General features: G+C 40.3%; 2 protein-coding genes across 3 annotated transcripts in view; both read left to right on the forward strand.

The window, feature by feature from the left end:
• Positions 1 to 218: 218 nt before the first annotated feature.
• nt5c1bb (5'-nucleotidase, cytosolic IB b) lies at positions 219 to 4,033 on the forward strand. The gene is made up of 6 exons (XM_025057026.1): positions 219 to 454; positions 563 to 730; positions 1,899 to 2,028; positions 2,117 to 2,239; positions 2,859 to 3,043; positions 3,206 to 4,033. Exons 1-6 carry the CDS (start codon positions 338 to 340, stop codon positions 3,569 to 3,571), a joined length of 1,089 nt encoding a protein of 362 aa, XP_024912794.1. The 5' UTR covers positions 219 to 337; the 3' UTR covers positions 3,572 to 4,033.
• Positions 4,034 to 5,832: 1,799 nt separating this feature from the next.
• The window catches only part of LOC103381223 (brain-enriched guanylate kinase-associated protein), a 31,917-nt gene continuing 25,466 nt past the window's right edge, over positions 5,833 to 12,283 (forward strand). For both annotated transcript variants that reach the window (XM_008313484.3, XM_017033644.2), the window contains exon 1: positions 5,833 to 6,122. The gene's annotated coding sequence lies outside the window, so the exon portion shown is untranslated. The remainder of the gene's footprint in view (positions 6,123 to 12,283) is intronic.

Here is a 12,283-nt window from a genome sequence, read left to right on the forward strand (position 1 = left end):
TGTACTTATACAACACTACTACAGCTAATAATACTGTGGTACTATATTATTTGTATATATTATTATTTATATTATATCATCGTATAGTGTACTGTATATGATATTATTTAAGTTATTTTATAATAATATCGACCAACTTCTAATAAAATGATCACCGATGTAATATTTGAACTTGAGAAGCGATGCCCAGACAGTGACGTCACAGGAAGGCGACACGCCTACTGGAAGTTTCTTGACAGCGTTTCCGCAAAGTTCACATCTCAGTTCTGTCACTGTTTGTGCTCGTTAACAGTGTAGACTTCTGTCTTAAAAACACAGGTTTTATTAAAGTAAAAAAATGAGTGACATTAAGCCAATGGAATCAAATTCGGTCGGTGAAGACAGCGAGGAGGAGAAAGACTGGGCTGCGGCCAAAGCGTTTTTTGACAACCTGAAAACAAGCAAACCCAGACCGGTGAGTTATTTTTTACATCCTTTACAAACTACAACTACTTTTTTTTTAACAACAGTTAATGCTGTTTTGTACTTTTATTTATTTTATTTGTTTTACTTTTCCACCCAGCCCAAATCTCGCTTTGCGGTGACCATCGCAGTCTCCTCCCGCACCCTCTTCAACATGGTGGAAGAGAGGAAGATCTACGAGGAGGACGGGGTAGAAACGTACGTGAAGCATCAGGTGGAGCACGAGAGCGAGCCCCTGAAACCCGGTGCTGCATTTCCCTTCGTGAAGGTAAAGTTAAAAAAAGAAAAACAAATGGTGCGCAGACGTTCACGTCGTTTACCTGCGAAGTACTTGCAGGGCGTGGTACCTGAAGTGGATATGAAACATTCCTCATTCATCATACATAGTGACAAGACTACTGCAGTACAAACTGTTCGACTTTATAACTATGTATGAGTTATTTTCTTACTGTACAATGAATGCAGCTGCTTCAAGGTGTAATGTTATGTAGGTTTGACAAGTAATCAAACTAGGTAAGACTGCCCTTTTCACACAAAAAAATGTTCCAGTGTTCTGATTTACTACCGTTAAAAATACTGTTGAGCAGATTTTGAAATGACTCGTCTTGCAAGAAGTCCCATGTTTGAGGCAATCTGAAGAGAGTTGCAAAACCTCCTTGGTTCCTCAGACCAGGGGTGAGTGTGCAGTTAATTCACAAAAGTTATTTTCCCCCGGCAAAAAGAAACAGTTCAGAGACGGTGACTGCACCCTGTTCACTGCAGTATCTGAAGTGACTTGAGGCTGTGTGGATGTTATATAACAAGGATTCAGTGACAGTCAATTTGTTCATCTGGTCTGCACCACTGATATACAAAATCTGATATAAATCTGGTTATTTAACATTCAATCTGGCAATTGTTGTGAAAGCTCTGCTCACTTTCTGTTCTTTTTCTACATGGTGGTAACGATACAGAAAAACACTTTATTTTGTTTTTATATTATTTTGAATTATTTATTAAGTTCTTTTTCTACATGGTGGTATCGATACAGAAAAACACTTTATTTTATTTTTATATTATTTTGAATTATTTATTAATATCTTTAGTTCTAGTGATCAGTTTGAAGACCTTAATACCAAAATATTAATTTCCTATTGGTTTGCGATAACATTCGGTCAACGAGGAGAAAATAAAAGTGTTTGTTAGCATTTTCCCGCATATGTATCTGTGATGGTACTCGATATTGGATATATGGATATATAAAAATACTGGCACTGGTGTGTGTTGGGCGTTGGGAGAAACGTATCAGTAACAGTGTGTCAGTCTAAATGTTCTGTCTCTCTTTTTCTTTTCTTTTTTCTTTGACTGCTCAAAGAACGATGTTGTAAAACCGTTGCTTTCCTTGTGATGTAACCTCATGTTTTACAACACGGTTTTTTCCCTCTTCTGTCACTCAGGCTCTGATGAACGTCAACTCTCGTCTCAGGGAGCTGTACCCGGACAGTGAAGAGCTGTTTGACATCGTCTTAATGACGAACAACCACGCTGAAGTGGGAGTGCGCCTCATCAACAGCATTAATCACTATGGTACACACAAACGTGGTTGGATCAGGGTCAGGATGGCAGCTTGACCTCCACAGCGAGCGATTTATTCTGTACGCTTGTATTCTTTCAGACCTGACCATCGAGAGGTTCTGCATGACAGGAGGAAAGAGTCCAGTAGATTATCTGAAGGCCTACATGACCAACCTTTACCTGTCTAAGGACGCAGAGAAGGTCACAGAGGCCATAGAGCAAGGTGGGTAATGACGCTGCTGCTGTTGCCTTTTACCTCACTGATATTTACCCAGTTAATCTGTGTGTGTGCATGTGTGAGTCTGTGTGTGACTCATTCACACTTAAGACAGTAATCTCAACACCACACTGTGCAGCAAGAAGGAAAACAACACACGTTTCCTGTCGTTCCTTTATTTGCCACACGACATGGAGTGTGGTGTGAAGTCAAATAATCACAGGCAGGAAAAATATGAACTGATTGAGTGAATAAGTTGAAATCCCTCAGGGTAAATGATTTCACATGAAGCATGTTAGTGTGAGAGAATGTCGGATTTAATTTTGCAGCTGAAATAAGAAAAGGCTCAGACACTGGAGGAAAAAACACTTCCTTATTCAACCAGCTGTCGTCACTCCTCCAGGAGCTGTTTTCCCACTAATGCCACTGACGCGCTGTTATACCGCAATAAACAACAACATTAATGATTTATTTTTTATGACATTTATAGTAGAATGAAATATCTGGATGTGTAATGTCTCTGTTTATTAGCACAATACGACAAACATTTCGAAACATTTCACCACATTAATCTCATTATTTTATATATATGTATATATTTATACATTTTCAACACTTTTCCCAGGAATTGCTGCTGCCACCATGTTCATGCCGGACACTCAGACCGTTCTCAGCGACACCCAGCTGAGGGTGGCGTTTGACGGTGACGCCGTCCTCTTCTCAGATGAGTCTGAGATCATTGTGAAGCAACACGGCCTCGACACTTTCTTTGAGCATGAGAAAGAATTTGAGAACAAACCTCTGGCTCAGGTGAGTTACGTTTGTACACCGAGAATGTTTTGTCTTTGACTAGGAGGATGTAACCTGTAGAATATTCTGTACGTCTCAGTTATGTGTTGAGCAGGTTTGGAAACTCAGGAGAATCTCAGTATATACTGTATGTATATATATTTATTTGTCTTTGTCCTCCAGGGTCCTCTGAAGTGTTTCTTGGAGGCTTTGGGAAAACTCCAGAAGAAGTTCTACGCCAAGAACGAGCGTTTGAACTGTCCCATCCGGACCTACCTGGTCACGGCCCGCAGCGCTGCCAGCTCTGGGGCTCGGGTCCTGAAGACCCTGCGTTCCTGGGGCCTGGTGATCGACGAGGCTCTCTTCCTGGCGGGGGCTCCTAAGGGCCCGCTGCTGCAGAAAATCCATCCACACATCTACTTCGACGACCAGATGTTCCACATCGAGGGAGCCAAGGAGCTGGGAACCATTTCTGCGCACGTGCCGTATGGAATCGGACAGAAGTATCACAGAGGGAAGCTCATCGAGAAGCCAGAAACAAAGGAATAAGAGATGAGGTGATGAAATGTCCCGGGGTTTAAGGTGAGCGAGAGGAAGTGCCTCACGCTTTGTTTAGGAAAATGTTCTGTCTTCAGGAAAACCTAACCTTTAAGAGGGCGTAAACAGGTGATCTGTTCTTGTATTCTTGGGTGTTTACTGCGTTTTATTATAGCTACGATTACACTAAGGTGCTTTACACTACTTCATTAAATGCTGTTTGGAAAAGCAAATAGTCAGTATGTAGTACCTGATGGTGCCTTATCACAGTCAATTTTACTTGTTGAGGTGTTCTCTTGTAAAAATTATTTTGACAATGTTTCTTTTGATTCAGAATTAGAATCAACTTCATTGGTCAAATACATTTACACTGAATTAGGAAACATATTCATTTGTCATGGATAAATGAATGAGATCTGCTGTAGTTCATATTTCCACCATATTTGCTGTTTATCTTTATTTTGCACATTTATGTGGGTCTGTAGTTTTCATATTTCCACCATATATGCTGTTCATCTTTATTTTGCACATTTATGTGGGTCTTGTTTGCAGTTGTTCTACAGTGTGATTACAGTACAAGAAACATCTTTTTTTGGGTTGCTTATCATCATTATTATTATTATTATTGCCGTTGATGCGCACAAGCGATACAAAAACAACTTCACAAATACATGTGTGAGTTGTTCACAAAACAACTATTTTTTGTTTTCTTCACCGTTTCACAAATACATGTGTGAGTTGTTCACATCGGTGCACGTGGTGGCGCACTGTAACCTCACTTTGCTGCCATGCTTTTACACCACAGAGCATAACGTATGAACACAAGGAGTGTGTTTTTGGTGTTTTCTTTTTGTCTAAGGATATTGGTTGGGGGAAAATCATTGTTCTTAATATATATTTTTTTATGGTCTGTATTGTCATTAGTCATAAGACTGATAATATTTTTACTTACTTTAACAAAATATACATTCATTTTATAGCATGACACTTTTATACGATCTAAGTACATGATGATGGAGTTTTTGAATAAAGTTGTTATTTCTTACGGTATTCCTGTGCGTCATTTGTTGCATTTGTCCAGAAGATGGCGCCATTAAGTTGTATTCAGACATTCCGATTCTTTAACCTAGTGACAAAAGCAACTCATATACTGTAGTTTGAAATACACTTTCTTTTTCTGGAATTTATATATATAAAAAACACAGTTTTTACATTTTAATTCTAATCTTTCTGTTTGATGCCATTTCATAATAAATATCTTGTGTTGTAGATATAGTCTTGTGTAAGAGTGGATAAAACCACAGCTACTGTTGTTCAACAAACTAAGCGAACTGTGTCGGTACATTTGTTAAAAATAAGAAACATAAAATTAAATGAACAATGAACTTTGTTATTAAACCGCAAGAGTTCAACCTATTTTTCTTGGAGCCAAGACTTGAGAAAGAACAAGAACATGCAGATCAATCTAACGGGTGAACTAACATTAGCAATAATTGGCAGTTAATGAGAACGCCTGCAGCTCCAGATAAATTATAAATATCTGAGGGTTCATCCGTCTGGAGGAAAACAACGTTATACGTAAGCAATAAATAATAAGGAATAACACCGAAAAAATATGATTAATCAGCAATGAAAATAGTTAAAATTAAACACAGTCCGACATTTTGGTTGAATGTAACCTGAAAATGTTTTCTTAAATTGTTTAGAAAAAAAAATAGAAAATAATGTAACAACAACCAAAATATGTTAATTAATTTACTTATTTATATTAGAACTGTTTTTATTCGTTTTACACGTTCTTTGTTTTTTTAGTTCAGATACCCGATACTTCCGCTTTTTCTGTTTTATTTTGAAAAATGCCCGTGTATTTCCGGCGTGATGTGCGTTTTTCTGGTATCTTCTGTTATTTTTTCGGCGTTTGATTGTTGTCACCGTTTTAATTCGGCCCTGGTGAATTCGACTTCTGTGTTTCTTTGTACGTCGTTTTTACAAACTGAAACATCACATGGTCATAATGTGATATGGTCGTCTTATATAGACAGGTGTGTGCCTTTCCTAATCAACTCTAATCAGTTTAATTAAACACAGCTGGACTCCAATGAAGGAGTAGAACCATCTCAAGGAGGATCAGAAGAAATGGAGAAAAGGGTCTGAATACTTATGACCATGTGATATTTCAGTTTTTCTTTTTTAATAAATTTGCAAAAATGTCTACATTTCTATTTTTTTTCTGTCAAGATGGGGTGCTGAGTGTACATTAATGAGAAATAAAATGAACTTTTTTGATTTTAGCAAATGGCTGTAATGAAACAAAGAGTGACAAATTTAAAAGGGTCTGAATACTTTCCGTACCCACTGTATATCCCCAAAAGGATATTGTGAAGAAAAAGTTAGCCACAGCTGAAGCAAAGTAACCAAATTGTAAATAATTTTAAAAAATAGCCCAAAACATAACACACAGTGTAATAACGTTTGCTATCAGTCCATGGTTTGTATAATGAAGAAGTAAGAAGCAAGACGTGGAGGTGAGGACGGAGCCTCTGACTGGAGGAGAATCACTGATGTAAGTTATTCATCTTTACATTTACAACACAATTTTGAGACAGTCACACGACTAGCAAGCACTAAAATCTGTGTTAGACATGAATCCAGATGCGTTCAGGTGAAATAAACTGACACTTGTTGCTGACAGTCAATTATAAATCGAGTTTGTGACACATGAAACAGCATCAGCCGCTACAGGAAGTAGCAAGAATTTGAAAACAATGATTGGAAAAATAAAGAGAAGAACATTTAGTTGTGTGTCCAGTTGGCTTCAGTGGGTTTGACAAATTCTGTCGACTGTGACCACACACCATTTTCAAGCCTTTGATGCTAATGATGAATCTGAAGAAACTCCAAGTCTTTGTAGGATCTGTGAAGACTGTGAAGTTGTTGAAGTCTGTCCCCAACTTAAATGTAATATTTGTTCTTGTGGGGTAAAAAAAAAAAGTTTTGATGAATTTACAAGGAACAACAACACAGTGAATTGTGAGCGACGGACTCTGAGTGATCGCTCCTGGATACCTTTCAGTTCACAGTGATGTCTGAATCCAGCCGAGAGCATCGGAACCAATTTGGTCTCTATGGCAATAACTTTGAATATTGTTTCCTGCCTGGATCCCAGGAGAGGGAGAAGATTGAGAGGTTTTTAGAAAGCCACCGCTCCGAGGGTCAGGATTTATATTAATTTTGTAATGTTTTACTGCAGTCGACTCATTCATCATGTCACTGAGCATCTTTATGGCCAGGCACGGTTTTGTCAGACGGCGGTTGTGTGTGTGTGTGTGTGTTTTCATCCCCAAGAGCTGGGACTGACTGGCTGTTGCCATGGATACTCGGTGCTGACACCACAAGAACTGTGTAGGCTTGTTGAAGATATAATTAATAACAAAGGATTAGAGGCAAAGGTAACACGGGGCTCAGGATGAGGAACCTCATCACACAGTTACTATAATTGGCAACCTTTCTTTGTGTCTCTCTCTCTCTCTGTGTGTGTGTGGGTATGTGTGTGTGTTTGTGCTCGCTCACACGCACCGACTCTACAGGAAAAGTTCCAGGAAAACAACGGCGGAAACAGAACTCTCACACACTGCTGCTGCATTTATCTTCTTGACAAGCAATTTGTTCTAAATATGTTTTCTTGGTTGGTGGCCAAAAACCTGTAGGTGCAGTGGATGTTTTCTGCGATGTAATTCATTTGGCCCTGCAGTACCTCAGCGGCTCTCCTGGTGCGTACATCTTAAAAACATTTAGCAAACATAAATGACATCACTGACGCTGTATTTAAGACAGCCAGGCTACGGCTCTGGGTCTTTGAACATCGGAATTATTTTAGCTATTCCTGCTATTTGACCTAGCGTCTGTCTTTGCTAACTTTTAGCTATAATTCTAATGTTGTTATTTTCTGAGCTGTTCACATGAATCAGACATTTTAGCTATATTTCTAGCTCTGGTTACATGATTTACATGTAACAAGGGTTTGTTCCACGGTGTTGGTAAGAAGTTGGTTATGTTTAAATGGAATTATTTTATTCTTGGAGTGTATTCTCTGCACATACTGGAATATTAAAAGCAGCAAATTCCAGTTGTTAACAAAAGTAGGCCACTCAAAAAAACTGACCAAAGGCAAACAAAAGTAAAAAGGTTTTTCTTTACATTATTGAAGACGCTGCTCAGTGATGAGAGTTTCTTTTTATAGACGAGCGTGGTATAGTAATCACATGTATCGAGGTCAGCTGGTCCCCTTCCCAGAAGCACATCTTTATAGGAGTCAGGCTGTATCCATGGCAGACGTACTGTACTTAAAGCTACAGACACAGGATGTTGTCACTGTCACTGTCTTTGGTTGTTACCTTCGCTGGAGTCTTTGGTCCGGCAGAAGGCTGATCTGTGAGATAAACATTAAAGGTGGGCTGGTTTCTCCTGCACTGACGTGACTCCAGCTCCTCGCTCTTGTCGCCTGACTGCCTGTCCTCTAGGGATCCCAGGAAACCCATCTCCACACCTCCACAACCAGCTCGCCCAGATTCAATTGAAGTCCATTCTGATTGGATTGCACAGTGTGGCTGTGCCAGAGCAACCCCGCAGGTCTGCAGCCATCGACATGTGTCCCTGCGTGAGATGAATTAGTCATGCTTCATTGATGCAGTGCTTCCTCATCTTGGCTTTTCACACGAGCACCTGTGTGTCGTTATTGACGGGGCTGACGAAGACACAAGGCGCAATTAGCAGACTTGTGCATTCATAAACACCGGTCTATTATATGATAGAACAGATAATACGATTCTCTCAGGCTCCTGGCAGTTTCAAAATCAATCACCACTTTGACTTTTGCTTTGTTTTCAACCAATTAAAACCCGTCCTCAGGTAGAAAAGGCGTCCTTAAGGTTTTGGTATCAGACCTGATTCTGGATTACAAATCCCCCTGTTACCCATAAAGTTTTCATTGACTTTCACTAAGTTAATCATTTTCTTCATTTAATGGTCTTTGTTCCTATTGGTTGAACTGGGTAGCCAGTCCTGGACTGGTTTTAGTCCTGGGCAGTCAGTTCCTTTTGAATTTATTTCCTTTGTGTTTAATTTATGCCTTGTATACAGTAGGTATATTTAACTATAATATATATGAGATGTTTAACCTGATATATTTCCTATTTTACTGTTGCTATGCAGCACTCTGGTTCAACCTTGGTTTAAATGTTCTTCTAAGTAAATCAGGGAAACAGGGATAAGAGGGAGGACGCAGTCGCGCTGATACTGTCTTTTTGTTGTGGGTCACCTTCTGTCACACATTTGGTCTCTTGCAAACCATCAATTCTGTCACACATTTATGAGTTACTAGGGTAACAGACATTAAATGTAGAGCACAATAAAAATAAATGCTTAGATTTATTTTCTTCCCACGCGTGCGGAAGAAAAGTTTTTGCTCCTGGCGGCACTATTTGTTGCATGCTGTTCCTTCAGTCACGTGTGCTGTTACTGGTGGAAAGCCTCACACTGGCTTCCTGTCCAGCGTGAGACTGTGTGGACAGATGGGAGAGCAGACTCCCATCTGAAGAGAGGAGTGGACTGAGTAAAGACCAAAAAGACACCACCGTTGTCGCCGCAGCACAAACCCTACTTCTTTATCAACTGACCCACTCGTCTGTAGCATTTAACCCTATCTCAGTTGGAAGTGTGGCCCTGGCCGCTGCCGAGGCTGACCTGTGGCACAACCAGCACCGAGGGAGAGCAGGGTGCAGCCACTGAGGAAAATGAGCATCACCAATTATCTCAAGCCAAGCGCTAATAGAAGGATTCCATCCCAAACACCATTACCTGTGTGTGCAGCCACCGACTGACAGTCGCCCCCCGGTCAGGGCGATAGTTTTAAATTGGCTCCCGGCCCTCTTCTCTTCCTGAGATTGAAAAGAGATTATTAAAGACATTCATCACAGAAGTGGCCTGAGCTTCTGTGGAAACGATAGGAAAAGGCAGGGAAATGGAAAAAAGCTCTGAAGAGAGATGAAAATGAGGGGATGTATCCGTGTGAATGTGACGCAGGGATGTGTCTCAGCGCCGCAGGCTCGGTTCTGCTGCTTGGTAGCAGACGGGCTTGTCCCCCGGGCATTGTGATTGTGTTGGCTGGACTGTAGCAGCAGCAGCCGGGGTGTGGGTCCAGGGCCTGGAAAGAAATGCACGCACGTTAGAGGCCACCCAGTCACGGCTTAGACCCGACATACATCGGATAGAGCACTAATGATATCCCCGGAGACCGACGCAGTCTGGCTGCTGCATGACAAGATGTACTGTACACCGTGTTATCCTTGTCTGATCCAGGCTTATTTCTCTGGGGCAAGTTGATGGTCGGCTCTGTGGTCTTATACTCAAACATCAATTTAAATTGTAGCGGTCCCCAGTATAAAAAGTACTCTGCTTCCTGCAGTGTAGAAGGAAACTTCCAACCATTAAAATGTTTACTTGTGTGCTTTGTGCAAACAATAATGTTTTTCCGCCGGGCGTGCAGATCTGTCTGATCTGATTAATCTGGATTAACACCTTAATTTAAACAGCCCTAAAAAAAAGAAGATTGCGTTCATGAAGCATGTACAGCACAGAGAGAGCTGTGTGACGTCCCCACGGTGTGTTCTAGATGATGTAGAGCTAGGACTGAGCTCAGGTTTATTACACGCAGTTGTTTGTAACCCATGAATTGTGGTTCCATGTTAAGGAGACTCCGGAGGCTCCGCACCAACCTGTCATTTCCCAGACACTCACACTTTTAGCAGCGCTGATCTCTTTCACTCTTGCCGTGCAACGAAAAAAACCCAGAGGTGTTATCGATGCACTTACATAAGCAGGCTGAATATTGATGAGTCTTTGAGCTACAGTGTGCCCATATGAATGCACTCCTCGGTGTGTGGACGCCGTCTTCATACATAGTACAGATTTCATGCAAAGCAGTGGGCGTTTGGATTAGGAAGTACAGAATGTGAAAACTGTGTGGAGTGTAGGTTTGTTTTCACCGAGAGCAGACGACACGTAAACATATCACTCAATTAGTCCGAGTGGTTTGTGCTGAGAAGGTCAGTTAAAATCATCAGTAGCCGATAGATCTGTCACCTGACGGCAGACGGTTAAAGGTCAGGCAGAAATGTTGCTGAAATGATTTTCCAGAAAGGCTGCAGGAAATATTTCAACTGATGCTTTTGAGAATTGACACTACGAGCTGATCAGGAGCCCCCATTGATGTTTAACAGTGAGCCCCTAGTGGACAAAATGTACTATTTACACGTACTTGTACATTTTATTTTCACTAGAGCTGTCAAAATAAAAACATGAATCACATCAGTTAATTCATGAAATTAAAGCGATAAAAACATTTTAACGAATAATCCATAATTCCTTACTTACTGGTGCTCCAATACCCAGTCGAGTGAGATGTGATTTTTTTTTTTTTCAATTTTTTCACAAATTGGGGGCTAAAAGCTAACAGAGACAATGGACAAATGGATCATGAATCTTTATTATTCGTGATTAATCACGTAGTGAATAAATCAGACCAATTTTTTTCTCCACAAATAAAATAGAGAAAATATAACTTATACTACACACTGCCTTTTTTGTCGAATGGTGTAATAAATCACAATGATCACATGCTGAATGTTATGGAAACACGACGACTTCTCTGCATCGCTGCTGAAACGTTGCTTTAAAGAAATGGTTTGACATTTGGGGGAAAAGGTTAAACTGCCCTTTTGAATTAAATATGTAGCTGAAACTGGGAGACATTTGAGGTGACGTGTGTGAAATTTCAAAAATCCGTGCCCATTAGAGTAAGTTAAATGTCAAAAAGACATCTTTCTGTCTTGAAACTGTCACTGGTGCCAACGCTACAGACGTAGCTCTGTGAGTCCCCGACTTTGGTTTCACAACAGGATAGTGAGCGCACTTCTCAGTGAATTCACATATTTATATGAAAAGTTTATTGCCTCAACTGTTGCCTTATTATTTTATTTTTTTTATTTTGTGAAACAGACAACAGGAAGTCATTTTGTACTTTGGAGAAAACAGATGCTGTAACAACTCCTGGGTTGACTCTTGCTGATTTGAGGCTTTTACAACGTCAGGTTATTTTTAATCCTGGAACTAAAATAGTAAAGGAGACCACAAACCCTCAGAGGAACATTAACAAATGTAATAAATCATACTGTTCACTCCAGTGACTCTGACCTACTTCTTCTTCACCCGTGGCTACAGGTAGCTACTGTACGTCCATCTTTAGACATCTCTTTGACTGACATGCTGTTTTTGACCAGGATGTAAACAAGGGAATGTTGTTGTTTTTATTTTATAGCAAACATCCAACACAGCCTGAAGTTTTTCCATTAAAGTTGCTCTTTCGTTCATTAGAGTTATTGATGGGATTACCGTGGTGCATTAGTGGACAAGCCCATCCATTAGTAGGCAGCCATGAACTCTGCAGGATCAATTCCCCTCCACGGCCACTGACCTGGAAAAAGTTAAAAGGCGTCCGTGCCGGCTCTCGTATCAATAGATGATCTAATTACAGAAAAAGCTCCTCAACGTGAGCTCTGTTTCACCAGAAAAGGTTTAATGAAAATCCACCCTCATTAAACGTCAAACCAACGCTCCTGCAGATTAAAAAAATGCATTTTAATCTTTGCAACCAAATATCTGTGACTA

The sequence above is a fragment of the Cynoglossus semilaevis genome, chromosome 7 (assembly GCF_000523025.1).
Source record: "Cynoglossus semilaevis isolate Cse_v1.0 chromosome 7, Cse_v1.0, whole genome shotgun sequence".
Taxonomy (NCBI): domain Eukaryota; kingdom Metazoa; phylum Chordata; class Actinopteri; order Pleuronectiformes; family Cynoglossidae; genus Cynoglossus; species Cynoglossus semilaevis.